The sequence below is a fragment of the Squalius cephalus genome (genome assembly GCF_949319135.1).
Source record: "Squalius cephalus genome assembly, chromosome: 23".
Lineage (NCBI taxonomy): Eukaryota > Metazoa > Chordata > Actinopteri > Cypriniformes > Leuciscidae > Squalius > Squalius cephalus.
The window spans coordinates 1110829-1133787 of record NC_137144.1 but is presented as its reverse complement, the minus strand read 5'-3'; the positions used below and the strand labels follow the sequence as shown (position 1 = coordinate 1133787).

At 48.9% G+C, this 22959-nt stretch overlaps 1 protein-coding gene across 1 annotated transcript in view; it reads left to right on the top strand.

Annotated features, from left to right (window-relative positions):
• Positions 1–22959, top strand: part of zfc3h1 (zinc finger C3H1-type containing) — a 45863-nt gene that overhangs the window by 12829 nt on the left and 10075 nt on the right. The window contains exons 7-27 of the mRNA XM_079858990.1: positions 4566–4630; positions 5026–5205; positions 5399–5551; positions 5627–5764; positions 6650–6756; positions 6876–7013; positions 7170–7344; positions 8252–8362; positions 8868–9389; positions 12629–12738; positions 13058–13189; positions 13878–13999; positions 14076–14177; positions 14255–14377; positions 15052–15226; positions 17117–17303; positions 18292–18513; positions 20301–20523; positions 21510–21615; positions 21683–21881; positions 21965–22059. Coding sequence (XP_079715116.1) covers positions 4566–4630; positions 5026–5205; positions 5399–5551; positions 5627–5764; positions 6650–6756; positions 6876–7013; positions 7170–7344; positions 8252–8362; positions 8868–9389; positions 12629–12738; positions 13058–13189; positions 13878–13999; positions 14076–14177; positions 14255–14377; positions 15052–15226; positions 17117–17303; positions 18292–18513; positions 20301–20523; positions 21510–21615; positions 21683–21881; positions 21965–22059 — 3385 coding nt within the window. The remainder of the gene's footprint in view (positions 1–4565; positions 4631–5025; positions 5206–5398; positions 5552–5626; positions 5765–6649; positions 6757–6875; positions 7014–7169; positions 7345–8251; positions 8363–8867; positions 9390–12628; positions 12739–13057; positions 13190–13877; positions 14000–14075; positions 14178–14254; positions 14378–15051; positions 15227–17116; positions 17304–18291; positions 18514–20300; positions 20524–21509; positions 21616–21682; positions 21882–21964; positions 22060–22959) is intronic.

Sequence of the window (22959 nt, the reverse complement as noted above, 5' to 3'; positions counted from 1 at the left end):
ACAGGTGCACCACTGACCCTGAACTCACACACTGTAACCCTGAAGAACACAAGTGCACCACTGACCCTGAGCTCACACACTGTAACCCTCAGTCTCCAGTTACTGCAGAACACAGGTGCACCACTGACCCTGAACTCACACACTGTAACCCTCAGTCTCCAGTTACTGCAGAACACAGGTGCACCACTGACCCTGAACTCACACACTGTAACCCTCAGTCTCCAGTTACTGCAGAACACAGGCGCACCACTGACCCTGAACTCACACATTGTAACCCTCAGTCTCCAGTTACTGTAGAACACAGGTGCACCACTGACCCTGAGCTCACACACTGTAACCCTCAGTCTCCAGTTACTGCAGAACACAGGCGCACCACTGACCCTGAACTCACACACTGTAACCCTCAGTCTCCAGTTGCTGCAGAACACAGGTGCACCACTGACCCTGAGCTCACACACTGTAACCCTCAGTCTCCAGTTACTGCAGAACACAGGCGCACCACTGACCCTGAACTCACACACTGTAACCCTCAGTCTCCAGTTACTGTAGAACACAGGTGCACCACTGACCCTGAGCTCACACACTGTAACCCTCAGTCTCCAGTTACTGCAGAACACAGGCGCACCACTGACCCTGAACTCACACACTGTAACCCTCAGTCTCCAGTTACTGAAGAACACAGGCGCACCACTGACCCTGAACTCACACACTGTAACCCTCAGTCTCCAGTTACTGCAGAACACAGGTGCACCACTGACCCTGAGCTCACACACTAACCCTCAGTCTCCAGTTACTGCAGAACACAGGTGCACCACTGACCCTGAACTCACACACTGTAACCCTCAGTCTCCAGTTACTGCAGAACACAGGCGCACCACTGACCCTGAGCTCACACACTGTAACCCTCAGTCTCCAGTTACTGCAGAACACAGGTGCATTACTGACCCTGAGCTCACACACTAACCCTCAGTCTCCAGTTACTGCAGAACACAGGCGCACCACTGACCCTGAACTCACACACTAACCCTCAGTCTCCAGTTACTGCAGAACACAGGCGCACCACTGACCCTGAACTCACACACTGTAACCCTCAGTCTCCAGTTACTGCAGAACACAGGTGCATTACTGACCCTGAGCTCACACACTAACCCTCAGTCTCCAGTTACTGCAGAACACAGGCGCACCACTGACCCTGAACTCACACACTGTAACCCTCGGTCTCCAGTTACTGTAGAACACAGGTGCACCACTGACCCTGAGCTCACACACTGTAACCCTCAGTCTCCAGTTACTGCAGAACACAGGTGCATTACTGACCCTGAGCTCACACACTAACCCTCAGTCTCCAGTTACTGCAGAACACAGGCGCACCACTGACCCTGAGCTCACACACTGTAACCCTCAGTCTCCAGTTACTGTAGAACACAGGTGCACCACTGACCCTGAGCTCACACACTGTAACCCTCAGTCTCCAGTTACTGTAGAACACAGGTGCACCACTGACCCTGAACTCACACACTGTAACCCTCAGTCTCCAGTTACTGCAGAACACAGGCGCACCACTGACCCTGAACTCACACACTGTAACCCTCAGTCTCCAGTTACTGTAGAACACAGGTGCACCACTGACCCTGAGCTCACACACTGTAACCCTCAGTCTCCAGTTACTGCAGAACACAGGTGCACCACTGACCCTGAACTCACACACTGTAACCCTCAGTCTCCAGTTACTGCAGAACACAGGCGCACCACTGACCCTGAACTCACACACTGTAACCCTCAGTCTCCAGTTACTGCAGAACACAGGTGCACCACTGACCCTGAGCTCACACACTGTAACCCTCAGTCTCCAGTTACTGCAGAACACAGGTGCACCACTGACCCTGAGCTCACACACTGTAACCCTCAGTCTCCAGTTACTGCAGAACACAGGTGCACCACTGACCCTGAACTCACACACTGTAACCCTCAGTCTCCAGTTACTGCAGAACACAGGCGCACCACTGACCCTGAACTCACACACTGTAACCCTCAGTCTCCAGTTACTGTAGAACACAGGTGCACCACTGACCCTGAGCTCACACACTGTAACCCTCAGTCTCCAGTTACTGCAGAACACAGGCGCACCACTGACCCTGAACTCACACACTGTAACCCTCAGTCTCCAGTTACTGCAGAACACAGGTGCACCACTGACCCTGAGCTCACACACTGTAACCCTCAGTCTCCAGTTACTGCAGAACACAGGCGCACCACTGACCCTGAACTCACACACTGTAACCCTCAGTCTCCAGTTACTGTAGAACACAGGTGCACCACTGACCCTGAGCTCACACACTGTAACGCTCAGTCTCCAGTTACTGCAGAACACAGGTGCACCACTGACCCTGAGCTCACACACTAACCCTCAGTCTCCAGTTACTGCAGAACACAGGTGCACCACTGACCCTGAACTCACACACTGTAACCCTCAGTCTCCAGTTACTGCAGAACACAGGCGCACCACTGACCCTGAACTCACACACTGTAACCCTCAGTCTCCAGTTACTGCAGAACACAGGTGCATTACTGACCCTGAGCTCACACACTAACCCTCAGTCTCCAGTTAATGCAGAACACAGGCGCACCACTGACCCTGAACTCACACACTAACCCTCAGTCTCCAGTTACTGCAGAACACTGGCGCACCACTGACCCTGAACTCACACACTGTAACCCTCAGTCTCCAGTTACTGCAGAACACAGGTGCATTACTGACCCTGAGCTCACACACTAACCCTCAGTCTCCAGTTACTGCAGAACACAGGTGCACCACTGACCCTGAACTCACACACTGTAACCCTCAGTCTCCAGTTACTGCAGAACACAGGTGCACCACTGACCCTGAACTCACACACTGTAACCCTCAGTCTCCAGTTACTGTAGAACACAGGCGCACCACTGACCCTGAGCTCACACACTGTAACCCTCAGTCTCCAGTTACTGTAGAACACAGGTGCACCACTGACCCTGAACTCACACACTGTAACCCTCAGTCTCCAGTTACTGAAGAACACAGGCGCACCACTGACCCTGAACTCACACACTGTAACCCTCAGTCTCCAGTTACTGCAGAACACAGGTGCATTACTGACCCTGAGCTCACACACTGTAACCCTCAGTCTCCAGTTACTGCAGAACACAGGCGCACCACTGACCCTGAGCTCACACACTCTAACCCTCAGTCTCCAGTTACTGCAGAACACAGGTGCACCACTGACCCTGAGCTCACACACTGTAACCCTCAGTCTCCAGTTACTGCAGAACACAGGTGCACCACTGACCCTGAGCTCACACACTGTAACCCTCAGTCTCCAGTTACTGTAGAACACAGGTGCACCACTGACCCTGAGCTCACACACTGTAACCCTCAGTCTCCAGTTACTGCAGAACACAGGCGCACCACTGACCCTGAGCTCACACACTGTAACCCTCAGTCTCCAGTTACTGCAGAACACAGGTGCACCACTGACCCTGAGCTCACACACTGTAACCCTCAGTCTCCAGTTACTGCAGAACACAGGCGCACCACTGACCCTGAGCTCACACACTGTAACCCTCAGTCTCCAGTTACTGCAGAACACAGGTGCACCACTGACCCTGAGCTCACACACTGTAACCCTCAGTCTCCAGTTACTGCAGAACACAGGCGCACCACTGACCCTGAGCTCACACACTGTAACCCTCAGTCTCCAGTTACTGCAGAACACAGGTGCACCACTGACCCTGAGCTCACACACTGTAACCCTCAGTCTCCAGTTACTGCAGAACACAGTCGCACCACTGACCCTGAGCTCACACACTGTAACCCTCAGTCTCCAGTTACTGTAGAACACAGGCGCACCACTGACCCTGAACTCACACACTGTAACCCTCAGTCTCCAGTTACTGCAGAACACAGGTGCACCACTGACCCTGAACTCACACACTGTAACCCTCAGTCTCCAGTTACTGCAGAACACAGGCGCACCACTGACCCTGAACTCACACACTGTAACCCTCAGTCTCCAGTTACTGTAGAACACAGGTGCACCACTGACCCTGAGCTCACACACTGTAACCCTCAGTCTCCAGTTACTGCAGAACACAGGTGCACCACTGACCCTGAGCTCACACACTGTAACCCTCAGTCTCCAGTTACTGTAGAACACAGGTGCACCACTGACCCTGAGCTCACACACTGTAACCCTCAGTCTCCAGTTACTGCAGAACACAGGCGCACCACTGACCCTGAGCTCACACACTGTAACCCTCAGTCTCCAGTTACTGCAGAACACAGGTGCACCACTGACCCTGAGCTCACACACTGTAACCCTCAGTCTCCAGTTACTGTAGAACACAGGCGCACCACTGACCCTGAACTCACACACTCTAACCCTCAGTCTCCAGTTACTGTAGAACACAGGTGCACCACTGACCCTGAGCTCACACACTGTAACCCTCAGTCTCCAGTTACTGTAGAACACAGGCGCACCACTGACACTGAACTCACACACTGTAACCCTCTGCGTTCATGTCTCTTTCAGCCGCGTCGCCGTCGCGGGATGATGCGTTTCCTGTGTTTCCTCTGGAGTCCACACCTCACAGACAGGTATGCTCAGCCCTCACACACTCCCCTCAGAAACACACACTACTCACACACAGAGTTCTGCCATCACGCACATTAAGACTGGTCAAACCTTCAGAAGACAGAACAGTGAAACTCCTCGTTATTTCCAATCATTCCAAATTATTGTTCATTTAATTCTGCAAACATAATCCCAAACAGTAAGGTGGAGATCCATGTTTAGATTTTTTCCAAATGAATGGCTGAATGTTTGATTGGCAGAGTTAGTCACGCGTGCACTAGTGGCCTGTGCAGACACACTGGCTGAATATCGCGGTGGAGATCGCTAACTCCAGCGCATGGAGTTTGGTGGAGACATCTTGGTTTGGTGCGACGCTGATCTAACTCTTGTGCTCCTGTCCCCGGTGTGTTGTGCTCAGGGTGTGTGTGTGCATCAGATGGAGCTTGTGCGCCTGGCTCCGCCTCTTCCTCCACTGCCGCCCCCTGATGAAGACGAGCCGCCGCCCAAACCGCCCTTCGCCGACGAGGAGGAGGAGGAGGAGATGCTGCTGCGGGAGGAGCTGCTCCGAGCCCTGGCCAACAGACGCGCACGCCCAGAGGTGTGTGTGTGTGTGTGTGTGTGTGTGTGTGTGTGTGTGTGTGTGTGTGTGTGTGTGTGTGTGTGTGTGTGTGTGTGTGTGACGATGATCTGTTGTCTCCTCAGGACTCCAGCACCAGTGGGCCGCCCTCTCCTGCGCTCAGAGCTGTGGTGTGTGTGTGTGTGTGTGTGACGATGATCTGTTGTCTCCTCAGGACTCCAGCACCAGTGGGCCGCCCTCTCCTGCGCTCAGAGCTGTGGTTCAGCCCAGGAACAACCTCTCCTCGGTCAGCCTGAACACTGCGGCCTCTCGCGCACGAGCGCTCCGGTTCATCCGCGCACACCCCGCGCCCAAAGCCCCGTTCGTGGTGAGTGTGATGAGACGCAGAGAGAGAGTGCTTGATCAAGGCGTTCCCATGTGACTGTGTGTGTGTGTGTTCCAGCTGCCCCGACACAAGGCCGTGGTGGTGCGCCTGAACGCGTCTGACGACAGCGACTCTGAGGCCGAGAGCGAGAGCCCCGCTCAGACCGTGTTCGGCGGCCTGGAGTCCATGATCAAAGAGGCTCGCAGGACCGTAGAGGTGTGTGTGTGTGTGTGTGTGTGACGACTCCCTTCCCTCCACTCATTCTCACCCAAAGCTTTTTCTTTTTTTTTTATTGTGTTCATCGGAGGAGTCCGAGACCTGAGGGCTTTTGTCGCACTTGAACCACAAATACACAAAAACATTTTTTATGGATTTCAAGGAGTTTTGTGGTTGAAAAAAAAGTAACAAATCCTTCCCTCTCGGGTCACTTTGACCCCCTTAGGAATGAATGGAATGCGAGGAATGCTTCAGTACACATAGAAAAACCAACAAAAAAAAATAATTCAAACTGAAAATGCTAAAACTTTACCAAAAAACTTATTTAATAATGTCTACATGTGTATGTGAATGCACACTGAAGAGAACAGGCTTTAGGACCCAGCGGAACAGCTCATTAGCTCATTTAGAGATATAAGGCCATGAAGTATCATCTTATATTATTATTTCCCACAAGAGGACAACAACTCCCAATGTAAGATATTTAGAGCTGAATTGAAAGGGTTATGCATGAAATTGTGTTATTTTGATTTTGATTTTATTTTATTTTTTAATCAAATCTAGTAATTTAAAGATCAAATCTAAAAATATAAATGAAATAAAAAAGCGAGGGAAAGATGTGTTGCATGAAGGTTAGATGAAGGTTAGCACTCGTGCTCCACTGATACATCCTCCGATATTTGTTTTATTGTATTTTAATTATCGTCATGGATAATTCGATAACATGGTCAAGTGTGTCCTGACGTCTGAAGCAGGAGTTATTTCAGAGGCAGGACTGCAGTGATGCGGATGAGGTTTCCTGCCGCTGAAACACTGATCTGACATCATCAGCATGTAGTAACGCATCACTGCAGCCGTGTGTGATCTCTGCTCTCCTGCTTTCAGGCGGCCAAGCCCAAGCACCCGGTGTCGGAGAAGGAGAATGACCCGGGGAAGAGTGCGGAGGCTCCCGGTGCGCAGGAGTATCGGCTGCTCAGAGACGACATGGCCAGGTCTGCAGTCACGTGATCAGCTTCACACCTCACATCCTCTTACTGTGGCACATGCCTCTGGAACTATAGCTAATGTTCTGAAACTAATGCACTTTAACCCCTCGTGTGCTGTTCCTCAGTCTGGAGAAGCAGAGATCGGGCCGGCTGGAGCTCGTGGGCGTCCCGTACACACACACACACTCTCCTGCGGGATCCGACTCAGAGCTGGAGCTCATGGGGAGAGTGGCCGACCTGCAGGAGAAGTTCAGTCAGCACAGGTGAGCACACACACACACACACACTGATGAGTGTTTCCCTCAGGGCGCAGCTGTGTAAAGACGAGGCTCTGCTGAAGCAGCTCCAGCACACACACACACACACACACACACACACTTACACACACACACACACACACTGATGAGTGTTTCCCTCAGGGCGCAGCTGTGTAAAGACGAGGCTCTGCTGAAGCAGCTGCAGCTGCAGGAGCTGAAGAAGAGGGAGTGTGTGCGCGCGGCCGAGGGGAAGGTGTCGCGGCTGAAGGAGCAGCTGCTAGCGTCTGAGAAGATCGCGAGCGCTAACAGAGTGTTGCTGAAGAAGCTGCAGGAGCAGGTGAGAGCCGCGCTTGCTCTTCTCGCTGTACTCTCGCACTCCACAGACAAGGTTATTTATACAGCACATAAAAACACAAGTGCTGTACATACAAACAAATACATAGGATTAAAAAAGAAATGCATAAGAAATAAAAAATAACAGTAGAAGGATGGAGGAGTTTCACAGCTGCCTGTCTTACTGTGAGACGTTGATGAACTGAAAAATGAATGATTAAATAATGGACTTCTGCTGGAAGCGTTTGAAATGTTTTACTTTTCCCAACTTCTTTCTTCCATATGATTTAATTCATTTAATTCTTCTTGAATCTGTTTTAATGGTTAAATTTATATGAAAGGAATGAAAATAGTCATAATTCAGTTTTAACTACAGCCACTAGATGGCAGCAGAGGACTACTCAATGGGTTTCCATAATGTTTAGACAATATAATGTTATCAGAAGGAAACTTTCCAATTCTGTTCACATTTATTTGTATAGCGCTTTTCACAATACACATCGTTTCAAGTCCACATTACAATTTAGAGTGATCTGTTATCAGGTGATGTTTAAGTTATGTATTTCAGAAATGTACATATACAAATCACAGTTAGCTAAAAATGTATCATTGTAAACAATGTAATAATTCAAGGCAGAAACAATGAGCTCATTGAATACTTGTGACACATAGAAAATCGTAGCATTGGTGGATGTTGATTCAGCCCAAATCTGCCATTTTCTGTGTCATTCCGCGTTATACATTAAATTCCAGTGTTTTAGGTGTAGTGTGTGTGTCCCGCACATCAGTGTAAGCCTCAGGTGTGTGTCCCGCACATCAGTGTAAGCCTCAGGTGTGTGTCCCGCACATCAGTGTAAGCCTCAGGTGTGTGTCCCGCACATCAGTGTAAGCCTCAGGTGTGTGTCCCGCAGGTTCAGCGAGTGCAGCACCGCGTGAGCTTGAAGAAGCAGCAGTCTGTGAAGCTGGAGAGAGATCTCGCTCAGGCCACACTGAAGCGCAGCTCGTCCGCCGCCGGCTACCCGGTAAACCTGCACAACACACTGATGATGGAGCCTGTGAAGTAGGGCTGGGAATCCAATACTACTTATAAAATAAAAATTTGATTCCTTTGTGAGCATTTCAATATAACTTTAAACCATTCAAGCATCAGACGAGATGTGTATCAGTATATTGGATCTGTGCAGATCTTAAAGTGACAGCAGCCTAATATTCCTGTCTTTTACTTGTCTTTAATAATGCTTGAAATTTATATTAGCTAGGCTAGTTGTTGTTCTATGGTGTTTTTTAACCACAGGCAAACGTAAGTGTTCTTTAGCCTGTTTTTGTTCATGAATATTGAGCTACAATTAAATGTTTTGTAATAAGACTAAATGCGAATGATATCTAAGTGTTATTTTTTACCTTCTCGGAATCGAAATTAGTAATCGATAAGCAGAATCAGAATCGTTAAAGTCGAGCGATACCCAGCCCTACAGTGAATGAGTGTGTGTTGTGTGCCGACGGCATGACTGTGTGTTGTGTGTTCAGCCGGTGAAGGTGCGGCGCGTGGACCACTCGGACGTTCACTACGCGGAGCTCATCGCGCAGAAGCAGCGGCTGCAGCAGCTGGAGTCCGAATACGCCCTGAAGATCCAGAAGCTGAAGGAGGCGCAGGCGCTACGCCAAGCTGAGCCGCGGACCGCCCCCCCGCAGACGCCCGGCGCGCTGTACCCGCTCCCCCAGCCCTCGCTGCACGACCTCACGCAGGACAAGCTGGCCCTGTCCAGCGAGTGCGCGGAGGTGGAGGAGGACGAGCAGATTCCCGCCGCGGCGACACCCACCGCTCGCCGGCGCTCCTTCAGGGAGTCCGGCTCCTTCACCAAACCCAAGCTGTGCCACCCGGAGACGCCCGCCGCCTCGCCCATGCCCGTCAAACACGCTAAAACGGAGCTGCTGCTGGGCCTGGACCTAGAGGACCTGCGTCAGAGGTACACACTGAGCCCCGGCCTCCCCGAGCTCCTGCGGGAGGAGACGCGCTCGCTCCGAGACGCCGCACAGCCTCCTGGGAAGGTACAGTACAGCTAGCTTTAAAGGTGATATATAAATCAAGGTGACATGTAAATCTATGGTGTCCCCAGAATGTGTGTGTGAAATTGCAGCTCAAAATACCTGATAATTTATTATAGCTTGTCAAATTTGCCCCTTTTTGGGTGTGAGCAAAAACATGCCATTTTTGTGTGTGTCCCTTTAAATGCAAATGAGCTTTAGCTCCGCCTCCATTCAGAAGAGGGCGGAGTCTTTACACAAGCTTCAGAAACGGCAATAACAGAACAGGCCAATCTCACTCATCCAGAATCCCAGTATAACCAGTAGCGAGTGCAGCCTTACGGAGAGACTCAGGAAGAGCTTCTGAATGTTAGTGGAGACATTTCTGTAGTTGTTGTGGAGTTACACTGATCATCTCATCATCATGTTTAACTTCTCCACAAGTGTCCACAGTTCCTGAGGTCTTTATAAGACAGCAGTGACATGTTCTGGTCAGCAGTGTTCAGTGCTCGTCTGTGCTCAACCACAGAACAGCTATATAAGGAGTTACAGTAGTCCAATCTGGAGGTTATAAATGCGAGGATAACAGTTTAAGCATCTCCAAAGTTAAGAGAGGGGCGTATACGAACAATATTCCGCAAGTGGAAGAAGCACGATTTAACAATCTGACCAATGTGTGAGTGAAAACATGACGAGGAGTCGAACAAAACTCCCAGATTCCGCGCAGTGTTTGAAGGCCTAATCTGGACACCATCAATATTAATAAAAATATCATGCTGGGGTAAACTCTGTGATTTAGGGCCAGTCAACAGGATTTCAGTTTCCCCAGCATTAAGCTGTAAGAAGTTATCAGACATAAGTTCCTGAAGGCAGGAGATAACAGAAGCGGGTGGGCAAACTGAGTTAGGTTGAACCGTGAAATACACTTGAATATCAGCAGCGTCAACTATGAAAGTCGAGACCATGCCGAAGAAGAGGGCCGAGTACAGAACCTTGAGGTACACCATGAGAAACAGAAGAGGGCCGAGTACAGAACCTTGAGGTACACCATGAGAAACAGAAGAGGGCCGAGTACAGAACCTTGAGGTACACCATGAGAAACAGAAGAGGGCCGAGTACAGAACCTTGAGGTACACCATGAGAAACAGAAGAGGGCCGAGTACAGAACCTTGAGGTACACCATGAGAAATAGAAGAGGGCCGAGTACAGAACCTTGAGGTACACCATGAGAAATAGAAGAGGGCCGAGTACAGAACCTTGAGGTACACCATGAGAAACAGAAGAGGGCCGAGTACAGAACCTTGAGGTACACCATGAGAAACAGAAGAGGGCCGAGTACAGAACCTTGAGGTACACCATGAGAAACAGAAGAGGGCCGAGTACAGAACCTTGAGGTACACCATGAGAAACAGAAGAGGGCCGAGTACAGAACCTTGAGGTACACCATGAGAAACAGAAGAGGGCCGAGTACAGAACCTTGAGGTACACCATGAGAAACAGAAGAGGGCCGAGTACAGAACCTTGAGGTACACCATGAGAAATAGAAGAGGGCCGAGAAATAGAAGAGGGCTGAGTACAGAACCTTGAGGTACACCATGAGAAATAGAAGAGGGCCGAGTACAGAACCTTGAGGTACACCATGAGAAATAGAAGAGGGCCGAGTACAGAACCTTGAGGTACACCATGAGAAACAGAAGAGGGCCGAGTACAGAACCTTGAGGTACACCATGAGAAACAGAAGAGGGCCGAGTACAGAACCTTGAGGTACACCATGAGAAACAGAAGAGGGCCGAGTACAGAACCTTAAGGTACACCATGAGAAACAGAAGAGGGCCGAGTACAGAACCTTGAGGTACACCATGAGAAACAGAAGAGGGCAGAGTACAGAACCTTGAGGTACACCATGAGAAATAGAAGAGGGCCGAGAAATAGAAGAGGGCTGAGTACAGAACCTTGAGGTACACCATGAGAAATAGAAGAGGGCCGAGTACAGAACCTTGAGGTACACCATGAGAAACAGAAGAGGGCCGAGTACAGAACCTTGAGGTACACCATGAGAAACAGAAGAGGGCCGAGTACAGAACCTTGAGGTACACCATGAGAAATAGAAGAGGGCCGAGAAATAGAAGAGGGCTGAGTACAGAACCTTGAGGTACACCATGAGAAATAGAAGAGGGCCGAGAAATAGAAGAGGGCCGAGTACAGAACCTTGAGGTACACCATGAGAAATAGAAGAGGGCCGAGTACAGAACCTTGAGGTACACCATGAGAAATAGAAGAGGGCCGAGTACAGAACCTTGAGGTACACCATGAGAAATAGAAGAGGGCCGAGTACAGAACCTTGAGGTACACCATGAGAAATAGAAGAGGGCCGAGAAATAGAAGAGGGCCGAGTACAGAACCTTGAGGTACACCATGAGAAATAGGAGAGGGCCGAGAAATAGAAGAGGGCTGAGTACAGAACCTTGAGGTACACCATGAGAAACAGAAGAGGGCCGAGTACAGAACCTTGAGCTACACCATGAGAAACAGAAGAGGACCGAGTACAGAACCTTGAGGTACACCATGAGAAACAGAAGAGGGCCGAGTACAGAACCTTGAGGTACACCATGAGAAACAGGAGAGGGCCGAGTACAGAACCTTGAGGTACACCATGAGAAACAGGAGAGGGCCGAGTACAGAACCTTGAGGTACACCATGAGAAACAGAAGAGGGCCGAGTACAGAACCTTGAGGTACACCATGAGAAACAGAAGAGGGCCGAGTACAGAACCTTGAGGCACACCATGAGAAACAGAAGAGGGCCGAGTACAGAACCTTGAGGTACACCATGAGAAATAGAAGAGGGCCCAGTACAGAACCTTGAGGTACACCATGAGAAATAGAAGAGGGCCCAGTACAGAACCTTGAGGTACACCATGAGAAATAGAAGAGCACCGAGTACAGAACCTTGAGGTACACCATGAGAAATAGAAGAGGGCCCAGTACAGAACCGTGAGGTACACCATGAAAAATAGAAGAGGGCCGAGTACAGAACCTTGAGGTACACCATGAGAAATAGAAGAGGGCCCAGTACAGAACCTTGAGGTACACCATGAGAAATAGAAGAGGACCTAGTACAGGACCTTGAGGTACACCATGAGAAACTGAAGAGGGCCGAGACATTGCAGACAGTGGAGAGAAAAGTGTAGAGTGGTGTCGATCATAGCACTGAAACTCCATGATATGTGAGTGTGTTTCCTTCTCTTGTCTTGTGTCGTGCAGGTCGTGCAGGTGGACTTCGACCCGTGGGCCGCTCATCAGAGCCGAGTGGAGGCCAAACCAGAGCCGTTCGGAGCATATCACAGTCCTCTACTGGTCTTTAAATCATACAGGTTTGGCTCGCTTCATCCTCAAAGTATGCTTCAGTTTTCACGCGGATGCTAGTGTGTGTGACGTAGATGTTGTCATCATCAGCATAGTATGCGCACAGCCAACTCGCACATGCTCTTTTAAAAAAAAATTCAATGTGATAACCACATAATCAGTGTTAAATGTTGGGTCAGCAAGAAGCTGAAGTGCATTGAGAAAATCCATCAGTTCCCGGCGCCTGCACACACACACACTCCTAGTGTCCGCACCAGAGCTGAAGTGTGCTGTGCTCTCGTCTGTAGTGTTTCAGCTGTCACTCACTCAGTCCTGTCACATGTTCAGGTTCAGCCCGTATTACCGGACCAAAGAGAAGCTTTCCCTGCGCTCGCTCTCCTACAGCAACATGATCGAGCCCAAGAAGAGCTTCTGCCGCTTCCACCTCACCGGCACCTGCAACGACGACGACTGCGCCTGGTACGTGTGTGTGTGTGTTGTGTGTTGTGTGTGTGTGTGTGTGTGTGTGTGTGTGTGTGTGTGTGTCCACCTCACCGGCACCTGCAAAGACGACGACTGCGCCTGGTACGTGTGTGTGTGTGTGTGTGTGTGTGTGTCCACCTCACCGGCACCTGCAATGACGACGACTGCGCCTGGTACGTGTGTTTGTGTGTGTGTTGAGTGTGTGTCTGAAGCTGTGTGTGTTGAGTGTGTGTCTGAAGCGGTGTGTGTGTTGAGTGTGTGTCTGAAGCTGTGTGTGTGTGTGTGTGTGTGTGTGTGTGTCCACCTTACCGGCACCTGCAACGACGACGACTGCGCCTGGTACGTGTGTGTGTGTGTGTGTCCACCTCACCAGCACCTGCAACGACGACTGCGCCTGGTACGTGTGTGTGTGTGTTGTGTGTGTGTGTGTGTGTGTGTGTGTGTGTGTGTGTGTGTGTCCACCTCACCGGCACCTGCAAAGACGACGACTGCGCCTGGTACGTGTGTGTGTGTGTGTGTGTGTGTCCACCTCACCGGCACCTGCAATGACGACGACTGCGCCTGGTACGTGTGTGTGTGTGTGTGTTGAGTGTGTGTCTGAAGCTGTGTGTGTGAGTGTGTGTCTGAAGCGGTGTGTGTGTGTGTGTTGAGTGTGTGTCTGAAGTGGTGTGTGTGTGTGTTTCAGGCAGCACATGAGGAACTGCACGCTCAGCGAGGGCCAGCTCTTCCAGGACCTGCTCTCCTACTGCCTGCCTCTGATTGGCTGCTCGGACGCCAGCGCCAGCAGTGACATCAGCAGCGCCACAGGTAACCGCGTCACATGACCTCTGGGGGCGATGGGCTCAGAGCTATAGATCATGAGCTCTGACTCTCCTGTCCACAGAGAAGTACATCAAGAAGCTGTTCGGGGCCAATAAGGACCGCATGGGCACGGACCAGAAGGCCGTTCTGCTCGTGAGCAAAGTCAACGAGAGGCTGAAGCACAGTGAGTGCCCGTGTGTGATGCGGTGTGTGTCTGATGGCTTTAGCTTGCGCCGCCACTGACTGCTGTGTTTCTGTCAGTTCCCCCCTTCACCACGTATAAGTCCCAGAGGAAGTGGAAACCCGAGTCTCAGCGAGAGAAGAGGTCCAGTCAGGAGGAGGAAGATCACGCCAGCGTGGACGTCACCGTTCCTGTCCGACACGGTCAGAGTCCCACACGATCACATGACTGAGCTGTGGGCGTATGATCACATGACTGAGCTGTGAGCTTATGATCACATGACTGAGCTGTGAGCGTATGATCACATGACTGAGCTGTGAGCGTATGATCACATGACTGAGCTGTGGGCGTATGATCACATGACTGAGCTGTGAGCGTATGATCACATGACTGAGCTGTGGGCGTATGATCACATGACTGAGCTGTGAGCGTATGATCACATGACTGAGTGTATGATCACATGACTGAGTGTATGATCACATGACTGAGTGTATGATCACATGACTGAGCTGTGGGCGTATGATCACATGACTGAGCTGTGAGCGTATGATCACATGACTGAGTGTATGATCACATGACTGAGCTGTGGGCGTATGATCACATGACTGAGCTGTGAGCGTATGATCACATGACTGAGTGTATGATCACATGACTAGGTGTATGATCACATGACTGAGCTGTGGGCGTATGATCACATGACTGAGCTGTGAGCGTATGATCACATGACTGAGTGTATGATCACATGACTGAGCTGTGAGCGTATGATCACATGACTGAGTGTATGATCACATGACTGAGCTGTGGGCGTATGATCACATGACTGAGCTGTGAACTGTGAGATGTGTGTGTGTGTGTAACGTGTGTTGCGCTCTGACAGATGGCGTGCAGGAGCGCTGGCCGTGGGCCGATGTGTGTGTGACGCAGGACGATAAGCGCTACTTCGCCAGCGAGACGGATGACATCAGTAACCTGGAGACCAGCGTGCTGGAGAGCCCCAACCACGTGCAGCTGTGGATCAAGCTGGCCTTCAAATACCTCAACCAGAAGGACACGTGAGTGCGGTGCCACACCACTATACACTCCTGATCCCAGTGCCACACCACTATACACTCCTGATCCCAGTGCCACACCACTACACACTCCTGATCCCAGTGCCACACCACTATACACTCCTGATCCCAGTGCCACACCACTACACACTCATGATCCCAGTGCCTCACCACTACACACTCCTGATCCCAGTGCCACACCACTATACACTCCTGATCCCAGTGCCACACCACTATACACTCCTGATCCCAGTGCCACACCACTATACACTCCTGATCCCAGTGCCACACCACTATACACTCCTGATCCCAGTGCCACACCACTACACACTCCTGATCCCAGTGCCACACCACTACACACTCCTGATCCCAGTGCCACACCACTATACACTCCAGATCCCAGTGCCACACCACTACACACTCATGATCCCAGTGCCTCACCACTACACACTCATGATCCCAGTGCCACACCACTATACACTCCTGATCCCAGTGCCACACCACTACACACTCATGATCCCAGTGCCACACCACTATACACTCCTGATCCCAGTGCCACACCACTATACACTCCTGATCCCAGTGCCACACCACTATACACTCCTGATCCCAGTGCCTCACCACTACACACTCATGATCCCAGTGCCACACCACTACACACTCCTGATCCCAGTGCCACACCACTATACACTCCTGATCTCAGTGCCACACCACTATACACTCTTGATCCCAGTGCCACACCACTATACACTCCTGATCCCAGTGCCACACCACTATACACTCCTGATCCCAGTGCCACACCACTATACACTCATGATCCCAGTGCCACACCACTACACACTCCTGATCCCAGTGCCACACCACTATACACTCCTGATCTCAGTGCCACACCACTATACACTCTTGATCCCAGTGCCACACCACTATACACTCCTGATCCCAGTGCCACACCACTATACACTCCTGATCCCAGTGCCACACCACTATACACTCCTGATCCCAGTGCCACACCACTACACACTCCTGATCCCAGTGCCTCACCACTACACACTCCTGATCCCAGTGCCACACCACTACACACTCCTGATCCCAGTGCCACACCACTATACACTCCTGATCCCAGTGCCACACCACTATACACTCATGATCCCAGTGCCACACCACTATACACTCCTGATCCCAGTGCCACATCACTATACACTCCTGATCCCAGTGCCACACCACTATACACTCATGATCCCAGTGCCACACCACTATACACTCATGATCCCAGTGCCACACCACTATACACTCATGATCCCAGTGCCACACCACTATACACTCATGATCCCAGTTCCACACCACTATACACTCATGATCCCAGTGCCACACCACTATACACTCATGATCCCAGTGCCACACCACTATACACTCCTGATCCCAGTGCCACAAAATTTGATCAATAAATTCGATTAGAATAATAAGACACTATAGGGCTGTTACCCTTGGTAGGGCTGATCAAATTAAATAATTTACAATGTTATGAGATTGTTTTTTGAATGTACGAATAAGAAGTGTTGGAAAGAATGATACTTTTAAACACGAAACTAAACCTCCAGCAGGGGGCGGCAGGGGACCGTCTCAATGAGTGAGTCGTTCATTCAGATGATTCGTTCAAACGACTGATTCATTCGGTAATGAAAACACGGTGTTGCTGTGAGATGATGGTTCTGCTGTGATCTTTGTTTGGAACTATTTTCGCTGCTGAAACAGAACAAAAACATTCAATACTGCGTCTAAAACATAAGTGACTTAATTTGAGCTGTTGTTACGTAGATAAGCGTTAATGTTGGTTATTTTCTTATGTAACAGTGTGCGACTATTGTATTGCATCATCCTCCTCTGTGTGTGTAGCTCTGTGTCGGAGTGTCTGGACGCGGCGCTGAACACGCTGTCGCGCGCGCTGGAGGATAACCGCGAGCAGGCCGAGGTGTGGTGCCACTACCTGACGCTGTTCTCGCGGCGAGCCAGCCGGGAGGAGCTGCAGGAGATGTGCGAGATGGCTGTCGAGCACGCGCCGAACTACGACGTCTGGTGGACCGTGAGTCTGGCGCTCTTTCCTGAGCCACAAATAATCCTCAGCGGCCTTCTTTATAACAAGACGACTCCAGCGTCGTGAAATGATAACTGTGACTATATTAACATGGAATATCGGTGAATAGTCCCCCTGTAGTCAATAATTAGCCCTTAATTCATCTTTCATCACCAAAATTACATATTTAAAAGTTTTTGATTTTTTAATGTAACTCGACACCCTTGCCTCATTTAGTATGCGTGGTTCTATGAATATGCAAATGAGCCCCGCCTCCACTCACTCACTCAGCTCAGAGATCCACTGGTTGACGATCACACGTTGATCTGATTGGTTACAAGGTAGTTTGTGACGTCAGAAACACCAGCGATTTCAAAGCGTGTTTTTGAGACTGTCTTTGGTTCACTGCAGTTTTAAGGAGGAAATACTCAGCAATGCTGTCGACTTATGAACTTACACATGCTTTGTCTTAAAGCACATTAAAAGCACCACAGAGACACATAAACAACATTAAAAGCTGGATTTACACCACAGGGGGACTTAATATGACAGACTGCTGTAAGCCTCTACACCTGGATGCTGAATAAATGCGCTGTTGTTTTAACAGAAAAACATCAATGTAATTTGTAATTATTGGAATTACTATTAAGAATGTCACTTTTAATTTTTGAGAGACGTTTCTTGTTTTACCAGTTTTCATAACGTAGAGTGTGTTAATTTATATGATAAATAGCTGATGATAAATCAGGAGGTCAAATAAAAAACAAAGTGTATGATATTCTGTTGATTTGTGCTTATAGCTGAAAGTACAATAAATCTGATGAAATGTAAAAATGCATATCATAATTTTGAGCAAAATAATCATGATTATAAAATTGACCATTGTGCAACATGACGGAAAGTTTTCATTGCTGAAAACTGCATTAAAATGACCAGACATTTAGTTGACTGAAACATGCCTAGACTGACGAGATCTGTGGTTGTGTGTGTGTTCCAGTACATGAGCGTGGAGAGCGCCTTCGAAGGCAAGGACTACGTGTGCGGGCGTCTGATCGCGCATCTGCTGGAGGCGTCACATGACCTCGGGCCAGATGTGCTGCGGGCGTCACATGACCTCGGGCCAGATGTGCGCTCCTTCCAGCTGCTGGAGTCGCTGCTGTTCAGGGTCCAGCTCAGTGTGTTCAGCGGCCGGCACACCAGCGCGCGAAACACACTCAAGGTCTCGCTTGCAGACTCACACTTGCTCTGGTCTACTGTTTAGATTTACACACTGATTTATATCTCATCCAGTGTAATTGATAACTCTCTAACTCTCTGTACAACAAGCTCTCATTTGTTAACATCAGTTAGTGTGTTAACTAACAGTGAACAATATATTTGTACAACCTTTATTGAATAATTATTCATTATTAGTTCATGTTAGTTCACATTAACATGATATAGTAACTAATGTTAAAGGGGGGGAGAAATGCTCATTTTCACTCAATCTCCTGTTAATCTTGAGTACCTATAGAGTAGTATTGCATCGTTCATATCTCCAAAAAGTCTTTAGTTTTATTATATTTATAAGTGAAAGATAGACTGTACCGAGTCTTTCCGGAAAAAAACGAGCGGCTGGGGGCGGGCCGTGTGGGCGATGTGCTAAAGCTGTGCTAACGCGCCGAGCTAGTAACGTTAACAACACACAGAAACATTTGTTCAACAGTTTTACTCACCGCCTGCGGTTCCAACGCACGACTGCGGACCTTTATCATTGTGACTGCTCGATCCTTAAGCATTAGACGATCTGCAAATACGTGATCTGGGCTTTGTTTATAAAACAATCATCATCGAAATGCAGGGAAACAGTCTTGCTCAACTCGTTTTTGCCCCGGAAAAACAAACTGCATCCACTATTCCCTTAACGCTGGGTTCTTTGGGAATCTGTGCAGGGTTGTCTTGCCCTGGCAACCAAAAACCCACTTCTTTGGTGACACTGACTTCCCTAAAGCCGAGCAGAGCGCTTAGATGAGGTACTGCTTTCGCTCTCTTGCTCTGGTGTACGAGTGCGCGCGCGGCCGCGATCTTACCGGAGAAGTGCCCTTAGGACCCATATAAGGAAATTCCGTTACATCTGACGTCACACAGGCCCATACTCGAAAAAAACTTTCCGAAACTTGTGACAAACCGGAAGGACAATTTTTGGCACAGAAATACTCCTTCAAACGTACAATTTAATTTTTGAAACTTTGTCCATGTTTAGCATGGGAATCCAACTCTTTAACACTGTAAAAAACTCAGTATGCATGAAATAGCATTTCACCCCCCCTTTAACAAATACAACTTTTGATTTTAATGTATTAGTAAATGTTGACATTTACATTGTTTAGTGGTATTTTTGGTTTCACTTTTTAAATTAGTGTCCTTGTTAGTTTAATTATACAGTAAGTATTCACTATAGGGTTAGGGTTAAATTCTTGTAATTATGCTTAATTTACAGTAATTACTATAGTAACTATGTGTAAATAACGCTGTAAAATAAAGTGTTGCCATATTTGTTATTGTTAGTTTATGTTAACTAATGAAATGAAAGTCTTAGCTTGAGTTAATGGAAACGAAGTAGAAAAAAAATTTATTAAAAGTTGATCATTTAAAAAATATAAATATTAGATGCAAGAAAATCAAACTAACATTTAATAGGTTAAGAATTAAACCTAGATAGAAAAATAAAAACATGACATAAGCACATACCATTACTAAATAACTAAAATAAATGAAAACTGAAATTATAAAAAATAAAAGCAAATTCAAAATATTAATAAATGCTATATATGAACATATAAATGTCACTGTTCAGACTGTCTTAAGAGCTTTGGCTTCAGATTGAAATCTAACTTATTGTGTAGTGAATTATAAGAAGTTTTATATGGCTAAGGTGTGAGATGGAAGCGGGTTCTGATCATAGACGTACTCTAGCGGTCTCAGGCCATTGTTTGTAAAGGAGGTTGTGTGTGTGTGTGTCTGCAGAGCGCGCTGGACTCGAGCGTGTCGGGTCACCTGACCGTGGCGGACCGCTGTCTGGCCTGGCTCTCCTACATCCACCTGGTGGAGTTCGGCCGTCTCCCGCCCTCGCTGTATGACCCGGCCAGCTCCAGCCCGTCCAGGATGGTGTGCACAGACGCCTTCCTCATCCCCTGGAGCCCGGCCCGGGACGGCCACACCCCTGACACCATCATCAGCCTGTTCACAGGTGACCCTGCCCACATCACACACACCTGACACCATCATCAGCCTGTTCACAGGTGACCCTGCCCACATCACACACACCTGACACCATCATCAGCTTGTTCACAGGTGACCCTGCCCACATCACACACCCCTGACACCATCATCAGCCTGTTCACAGGTGACCCTGCCCACACCACACACACCTGACACCATCATCAGCCTGTTCACAGGTGACCCTGCCCACACCACACACACCTGACACCATCATCAGCCTGTTCACAGGTGACCCTGCCCACACCACACACACCTGACACCATCATCAGCCTGTTCACAGGTGACCCTGCCCACATCACACACACCTGACACCATCATCAGCCTGTTCACAGGTGACCCTGCCCACATCACACACACCTGACACCATCATCAGCCTGTTCACAGGTGACCCTGCCCACACCACACACACCTGACACCATCATCAGCCTGTTCACAGGTGACCCTGCCCACATCACACACCCCTGACACCATCATCAGCCTGTTCACAGGTGACCCTGCCCACATTACACACCCCTGACACCATCATCAGCCTGTTCACAGGTGACCCTGCCCACACCACACACACCTGACACCATCATCAGCCTGTTCACAGGTGACCCTGCCCACATTACACACACCTGACACCATCATCAGCCTGTTCACAGGTGACCCTGCCCACACCACACACACCTGACACCATCATCAGCCTGTTCACAGGTGACCCTGCCCACACCACACACACCTGACACCATCATCAGCCTGTTCACAGGTGACCCTGCCCACACCACACACCCCTGACACCATCATCAGCCTGTTCACAGGTGACCCTGCCTACATCACACACCATAATCCAGTGCATGTGAACTGCTTGACCTCATATCAGTGTCTCATTGATCATAAGATCATTGACATGATCTGTTATAATATATCAGTTATCGGCTTCAAATATATAATGTGTGTGTGTGTGTCCTGTAGATGCTGTGAGCCACTGCACAGATGAGCACTTGTCCTCCAGTGAGCAGATTCAGGCCTGTTTCCCCCTCCACTCAAACCTCATTCACCTGTACCGGCGGCTGGACAGGTACAGCACTGCTCCCATCACGAGGCTTCTGAAGTCTGTGTTGTCACTAACAGTGCCATGCTTTCAGGTGTGCGGAGGCGGTGTCTCTGTGTGAGCGTCTGCTGGTGGAGTGCCCGCTCTACTGCCCCCTGCTGGAGCTCACCGGTGACCTGCTGGTGCGCTCGGGACACGCGGAGAGAGCCGAGGCCCTGTGGACACGCGCTCATCAGGACCGCGGCGGCAGCGCTCGCGTGTTCCTCCAGCTCGGCCGGTGTCTGCACTCTCAGGTGAGACGACAGACTCTGATCAGAGCTGAAACACAGTGCAGGTGTCCTGATGCTCATCTCTGTGAGTTTGTGTGTGTGTGCAGGGGAAATGCAGTGTTCTGGAAGAGCTCTTTGACAAGTTCATGCGCTCTTTCTGTGAATCTGTGCCAGATCAGCTGAAGCCTCTAGATGTGCTACGGTAATGTCCTCACCGACACCACAGTCTGCAATGTGTGCTAGCATGAGCAGGGTTCCCTCTGTCACAGGATTATCCACGTCTGGGACAGGCAACGGATCCTTCTATTGTTCTCCAGGGCTCGACAGTAAGGCCTGTCTGATGTCCCGGGGCCGTAGGAAAGACACTCGGGCCAGTGCTGCATTATTACAAAAGATTATCATTTTAAACATTCAAGAGATTTTAAACCATTCAGGCGTAAGAGAAAATGGCACACGAGTACCACATTTATAAGTAAATGATTTTTAAAAATGCTTATCCCGTAGTCACAAGCAGGGTTGGGAATCGAAAATCAGTTCCAATTCTGGGATCGAATACTTGAGGTCAGGAATCGGATACTTGTTATAAAATTAAAATTTCAATTCCCCTTATCGATTCCTTTGTGAGCATTTCAGTATGACTTTAAACCATTCAAGTTGATTGCAGTTTATGTTTTAATACCTGAAAATCTTAAAACACTGTTTATTTCAATCGCATAATGTTTTCAGTTTTATCTATTTGTTGCGATTGCTAATTTTTTTATTTGTTCTTTTTAAATTAGTGTTTACTTGTCTTTAATAATGCTTGAAATTTATATTAGTTCAGCTAGTTGTTTTTCTATGGTGTTTTTGAACCACAGGCAAACGTTCCTGTAAGTGTTCTTTAGCCTGTTGATTTCTGCTCATGATAATCAGCTACAATAGTGTGTTGTAAAAAGACTGAATGAATATCTAAATTATTATTATTTTTACCTTATTGGAATCGATATTGGGAATCGATAAGCAGAATCGGAATCGCTAAAATTCAAACGATACCCAACCCTAGTGACAAGTGACTGGAGAAACCATGGAAATTCAGAAGAAATGTTTCAAATGTGGTTTCGTT